Source organism: Nicotiana tomentosiformis, chromosome 8, assembly GCF_000390325.3.
Source record: "Nicotiana tomentosiformis chromosome 8, ASM39032v3, whole genome shotgun sequence".
Lineage (NCBI taxonomy): Eukaryota > Viridiplantae > Streptophyta > Magnoliopsida > Solanales > Solanaceae > Nicotiana > Nicotiana tomentosiformis.
The window spans coordinates 138179149-138186384 of NC_090819.1; the positions used below are offsets into that span (position 1 = coordinate 138179149).

At 34.0% G+C, this 7236-nt stretch overlaps 1 protein-coding gene across 1 annotated transcript; it reads right to left on the minus strand.

Annotated features, from left to right (window-relative positions):
* Positions 1-2719: 2719 nt before the first annotated feature.
* LOC104104353 (dirigent protein-like) lies at positions 2720-3448 on the minus strand. Its single transcript, XM_009612418.3, has one exon. It carries the CDS (start codon positions 3400-3402, stop codon positions 2842-2844), a length of 561 nt encoding a protein of 186 aa, XP_009610713.1. The 5' UTR covers positions 3403-3448; the 3' UTR covers positions 2720-2841.
* Positions 3449-7236: the final 3788 nt, after the last annotated feature.

Here is a 7236-nt window from a genome sequence, read left to right on the forward strand (position 1 = left end):
AGATAGGTGGGTCGAGGACCCGGCCTCGACTGCATATGTAAGCTTTCAATTTTCTTTAAGTATTATAATTTACGTTTATAAAAATTTTGAAATACTGATTTAATTTAAAATAATATAGGGTCGCTACCAAAGTAACGTGGAGGAATTCATCTGTAGTCATCCAGTTGGTGAATCGGGTGAGCCAACCCAACCTTCAGACGAGGATGCTGAAAGAATATGGTTGGAGTCTGTTGGCGGTCCAAAATGGGGGAAGGTATACGGGCTTCCTACTAAAAACTTCCATCGCTATAAGTGTGTAATGCGGGGAATAGGGACTTCCTCGCAAGGCGAGCAACTTAATAGGGAGAGCCTCTCCGTTATGCGGGAGACAGTGACAAAGCTCACATCAGAGCTAGAAGCGACCAAGGAAAGATAAATTCTTAGAGATGCTCAATTCCTTGGCATGCAAGCTCAGATCAGAACTCTCCTATCTAGTGGAGCTTTTCCATTGCCCCGATCTCGTGAGTCATCTCCAGAGGGTCGACCTCCACGTGATCGTTCCTCCCGTCCTGCTCGTGATCGTTCCTCCCGTCCTCCCCGTGATCGTGCTTCCCGTCCTCCACAAGACCGTTCTCTATATCGTCTTGTAAATGAAAGTTCATCAGACGGTGATGATGTTGTTGTAGAAAATACCCCTTGACTTTTATATACTTTGAACTAGACAAATAGAACCAGTTTTGAACTAGTTGTAATTAGTTTTAACTTGGTTTTGGATTTTTATGTTCAATTGAACTTTAATTTGTTAGTTTTAAAGTATTTATTGAATGTTTTGGTTGTTGTTGTTGTTGTTGTTGTTGTTGTTATTGTTGTTGTTGTTGTTGATGATGATGTTGTTGTTGTGTTGTTGTTGTGGTTGTTGTTGTTGTTGTTGTTATTAGGTGTATTTGTATGCTGGCAGGTGGTGTAGCTGCCAAAACATGCATTTTATGTCAAAATTAAACCCAGAAAAACCGACCAAAGTTGGTCGGTTTTTAATAAAAAAAATAAATTATTCCAAAATACCGACTAAAGTTGTTTGGTTAATGAACATTAAATTCTCAGAATTCAACATTACCGACCAACTTTGGTCGGTATTTTGCCTGCACTGTTGAGATTACCGACCATAGTTAGTCGGTAATGTTTAATTTTAATTATTTTAAAAAAATATATATTTTCAATTACCGACCAAGGTTGGTCGTTTTTTTTTAATTTTAATAATTAATAAAAAAAATATAATTTAGTTAAACCGACCAACTTTGGTCGGTAAAATTAAATTAATAAAATATGTTTTCGATCAAAGTTGGTCGGTAAGTAATTAAACTTGTCAGATGGTCGTTTTAAGCTACTGACCATCAAAACACCGTCCACACCGTAATGGTCGCGTTTTGGTCGGTAATTGGCCATAACCGACCAACTTTGGTTGGTTTTTTTGGTCGGTTTTTAGCGAATTTCTAGTAGTGTCTTCAGGCTTTGCGAGAGAGAGAGAGAGAGAGAGAGCAAGTATAAATGGATAGGGAAATAACTGATATTTCTTATTCAATTCCTAATATAAAGGGATACTCATTTAAAACTTATTTATATATAATTGGTAAATTGTATATGACCATGTAATTAAATTGAAACTTGAGTAGGGAGGTTAATAAGATTTCAAATAGTATATAGGAAGGTAAAAATCCTTTTTATTTTATTTTTATCTATTAAGTCTTGAATGCAAAATTGTCTCCGGTTGTACCATGTAATGGAATTCTCTCATCAAATAATTTAGTTTCAGTTTCGATTTAGTCATCCATTTCAATCTTTTGTTAATGGATCTAATTTAGCAAAAATAGCATGAGCTAGTTATTTTTCGGAATGGCAATTGAAAAATAGCCAGCGTATGCGGAGTCATTGAAAAATAGCTAGCATTTTGCTGAAACACGAAAAATTCCAGCATAATATACTGAATTATGGAGCTCATGCGTTTAAACTTCCAGCACATTATGTTGGAACTTCAGCACACGGAAAGTTTTAGTATATATAAACGTCCAGTATATTATGATGGAACTCCAACATATTATGTTGGAAGCTCATATGTAAAAAAATTCGAAATCCAGCCTGGAATATTTCCGAATTTTTAAGAGTGTTTTTGTTCAAATCTTATATTTACACGAAAAGTGGCTAAATTTCGATTACTTTTGAAATTGTGACTATTTTTCAATTACCAATTACAAATATAGCTATTTCTGATTTTTTTTCCCTCTAATTTAAATTCCTCTTAATTTCGAAATCGGCTAAACTTGTGATGTCCAGATGAATTTATATTTTCTTTCTCGCACAAAAAATAGTAACTAGATTCATTCGCAGAATAAACTTATTAAGTACTACCAGTTAACTAATTTTATCAGTTGTATGATATTACTTATTAGTTAGTTTCTGCCCCCCCCCCCCCTTCTTTTTCTGATATGGCCTGTGGTTAGATGCCCCTAAAATTCAAACAACAAAGGTGGCCAGGGTATTAATTTAAATTGCAACTGAAGCAAATATGTTTGGTGAAACAATTGTATCTAGAGTTGCTCGTCAACCATTTATTATACTATGTACGCAGGAAAGCGTTGAAAAGGGAAAAAAATTATAAAAGAAGAAAAGAAAGAAAGCAGGGCATTATTAGTTTAAAACAATTTTTCGTATGAAACAAAACAAAGAAAAATATAATAAAGACAGATTAGTTTGTTACCGTACGTGACTTATATTATGAAGTCTGAAAGCTTATTGACTCTCAAATTGAGGTTATACATCTTTCAACAAGGACATAAGTGCATATGATCAAGAAAACTAAATGGGAAACTAGAGTAATTTCCAACACTCGTACAACTTAATATGGACGTGAAGTCGAAAATAAACACTTCCTTCAAATGCATCAGTACTCAAAGTGGCTATTCCTCTAGCCATGAAAAAATCACCAGTTCCACCAATTACTGAAATGTCCCTAGTTTTGTTCATTAAAGGGTCATGACCAGCAAAATTCAAGCTTCCTTTATAATCTGTATTATTGAACACAAAAGAGAAACCAAGCCAAGAACTAAAAGTGTCCATTTGATCGTAAAAATACATGCCTTGTGCCCTTCCAACTGGGGTTGAGTGTAAATTGTTGTCAAGTGTAATTGGATCATCAAACACAATTAAGTCCCCAAAATTGTTAGGACTTGCCATTATGGTCCTATTGCCCCATTCTGGCGCGCCAATTATGGCTGAAGTTGCGTTCTTATAATTTTCACCATTGTAAACAATGTCGTGAAAATAAAATACCATTTCTTTACAAGGAGTGTGAGCACGACGAGTGTAGCTCTGTGCAGAAATGGAGAGAAGAAGAATGCATAGAGTTGCAAATAATGATTTAGAGTCCATTGGTAGACAAACTTTCAGAGAGAAAATTAAAATAGCTCTTTGCTTTGTGAGTAGTGGGAAGGACTGGTTACCCTTAGTCTCTTTATATAGAGTTCTAAGCATGTGTGCTTTGATAAAATAAAACTTTAAGTTTTTGTTTTCTTCACTGAATTAAAGTTAAAGTACCATGCATTTGGAATAAGGATAGTGATGTTTCAACGTGATATTTCTTGGTTTAATATAATTAGCCGAGTATATTGATCAATTTTTTTACATTTAAGACTTGTTTCTATTTGTTGAATCTGCCTTAAGCTAACGCATAGGTAAAATATTATAATTACTAGTGGATCAAAACAATAGGCTTTAATCATTCATATTATAGGGTGATGCAAGAATAAGGATAAAATAAAGTCAAGATTCTTTGGTCACAACTCATTATAAGTAATTATTTGTCACAAAATCTCGGGTTAGGAGAGGAAAATTTGATAATATGTAGAGTACGTATTATCAAATAATCGTGTTTTAACCTTTTTCTCGTTTACATAGGAAGATGATTAGCTAATAAATGGGTATGAAAACTATAATTGAAGATTTACATAGACATAATGTTGCCGCTCATTAATTTCTTTTTGTTTTACTTGATCTGTTTTTTGAATTGGGATAATTGCTAGTACAAGACTTCAAAGTCTAAACAAATTCTTTAAAAAAGATTTTTCAGTTAAGGAAAGTGAAAAGTATTAGTACAACTAATCACTACCAATAAATGTTTAAATTTAAGCTGCTAAGATGTGAAATTGTGAACTACTGTACAGAAGGTTAGGTTTGCTTTCGCTTATAATTTCCAGACAAAGAAAAAGAAAAAGAAAGTTGATCAGACCTGAGAGGGTAACAAAAACGTAAAATCTAATACATAAAATACGCAGCATTTTCTGAATATTCGACCTGCGTTCACAAGTTTTTTTTTCTTTTAAATACCAAACAAGGTTGAACTGAAAAAACAAAATAAATTAGTACTCCAACAAGTAAGTAGATTGGCTTATTCGTTACACCATGGAAAACGTATAATATAGTAGTGTCTAAACACAGGAGCAGAGCTAGAATTTGACTCTTACGGATTCGGGATTTTTGTAATTTTAAGTTACTGAATTTTAAATTATTAATTTATATATATTTAATGGATTTCTTAAGATAAATATAGGGTATAAATTAAAATAATTGGGTTTCGTCAAACCCGTAACATAAAAGTTAGCTTCGCCTCTTTCTAAACGTACAATTTCATGCAGGAAAACAAGTGGTACATTTTTTAAATTTAATTTAATTTAATTTATTTTTACATATGTTAAGAAAAATTTAATTTACATATACTAACAATCATTATAATTTAACTTGTTATAATAATGATATATGCTTTTATTTTCAGGTGACTAGCTCTACTTATTTTAGATAATTATGTGTAGTTATTTTTTTTTTAAAATGATGTGATAGAATAAAAATACTTTTGTACTTCCAAAAGTTAAACTCTTTTGGGACCAAAATGTTATTCTCACATTTCACTAAATTCTGATGACAAAACAATATGCTAAAGCCTTACAGTAGAATATTGGGTTAGGAATATGGAGCTTTCTCCAAATGTACTTGTCATGCTTTTGCTGATGCAAGTCACGTTATCGATTAAGCATTAGCAACTTTGCTAATTAAGGTCATAAAACTACGTACTGATTGATTAATTCAAATATTAAAAAGAAAATATCAAACATCATTGAAAAAACCAGAAAATTTCGTTTTTATCACCAGAGGAAAAATTGAAAATTCCAGTTCTTGATATTCTGAGGTGGGATTACAGTAAAGTCATATAACTAATTTTGTCAAGTTTAAGTAAATGTCTTTGACAATTATAACAGTAAAATCGTAAATTTTATCCACTATAACACTAAATTAATCACCCTGACAGCTTGACGGGTAGGTTTGGTTTTTATAATATGTAAAATATGGTGTACTTTGAGGTTATATATAGTAAGTCAAAAATTTAGATACTATAATATAATAAAAATAATTTTGATCGATTTTAATGCTATAGTGAGTAAAGCTTAATAATTTTACCCTTTATATTCTTCTACTTCTTCTCCAACTCTTCTTCTTCTCTTTTTGTTAATATTTACTATCTCGTACTTAATCTCCATGTTTTTCCTTAAGAGCCCTTCTTTTTCCTTATTTGCTTCATCAGCTTTACCCAATTATTGAGTGGTAAGCGCAAATTATTTGCAAAATTTGCTGTTATTTTTTCGCGAATGATCTTCTTTTAATATATAGTTGGCTTTTCAAGCAGAAAAGGAAGTAAACTGTTTATATAAATTTGCTATTCTATAAACCATGTCTCATTTTGTTTTCTTTTTGCTGATATTAAGATTTATTACTTTGAGGAAGTTGATGTGCTTTACCTAAATCTGCACATCTAATTATCTTAAGTTCTTCTAAGAGTGTCAGGCTTAATATTGGATATATTTCCTTAATTGATGTCAATTTTTGTTTATTAGTACATTTTAATAGTATCAAGTCATGCAAATTCATCAATTGAATATAACAAGTAGAATGTGTATAGGGTAAAATTAGTTTATATTAAATGATCGAATGATTGCGTGACACGTGAAATCGGAGGCAGACGAAAGATGAATCGAATAAGAACCGAGAACCGAGGACAACAATTGCAGTTGGTATAAGATAGATCCCGAAGAGAACATAATCAACGGAAGCAAAACAAATGTTTATTACTGGATAACATTTAATGAAGAATATTCCCCAATGTTAAATAGGCAGTCGTTGCAGAGAATTTTGGTATTCATGGCCTGCCGTTACACCTTCATCAATGGCTACCTTTATTTTCATTTAAGAGCGGCTTGATCGTAAGATCTTGTTTCCTAGGTATAACTATATATAGTAGCTTCAACAACCATTGTAAGGACACGAAATCTCTGGCAAAAACTTATGCTATACTTTATTCTCAAGCTAAATAATACAACTTTACTTTCTGTCTGATATTGCTCTTACTTATGTCCTCGCACACAAAGTTGAGGCGTACGAAAATCTGGCTTAACATGCGGATTCAATCAGTGACACCCACAACGAGGGGGACGTAGAAACTCTGGTCCATGGCGGATAATATCCTCGACATGTGCGGGAAACGACTCCTGACGATACTGAGGACGAGCATGCTGCGGAAACGGTAAGGATCTTGAGAGAGCACCAAAAAGCCATCATGGTCCATCTCTCAAGGTAGGACTAGGTCATGACGGAACTAAAATAGGCGTTATCAGGCGCTTCCAACAATGCAAACGGAAGAGGCCCAGCTCCTCCCGGCACTCCTGCAAATTAAACGGCTCAAAGAGTTGATAATAACACCCTGAAGGGTGAGGTTGGTTTCGACGGAGCCTGGGGGGGGGGGAGGGGGAACGGTGATGGATCCGGTAATGACAACAGTAATGATCCCTTAAAAACCGAACTCATAAGATTCACGAGGGAAATGAGCGAGCGGATGGATCAGAATGCGAAGGAGTTCCACGCTCAAATGGAATAAATTACGGGCGCACCACTAGTTTTGAAGAGTCCAGATTCGAAGAAGTACACCAAGTTACCATTTAAGCCGAGCGCGACACTGGAATTGATTCTGAAGCGGTTCAAGATGACAGACATACCAAAGTATGATGGGACTTCAGATCCTCAGGAGCACATCACAACTTATACAACGACGATATAAGGGAACGACTTGGCTCAGCACGATATTGAGTCAGTTCTGCTGAAAAGATTCGGGGAAACCCTCATGAAAGGGGACTTGACATAGTATTTGCTTTTACCCGAACA

Bases quoted from the DNA above. Each gene is read 5' to 3' on its own strand.
- LOC104104353 (XM_009612418.3), bottom strand. From the start codon at position 3,402: ATGGACTCTAAATCATTATTTGCAACTCTATGCATTCTTCTTCTCTCC.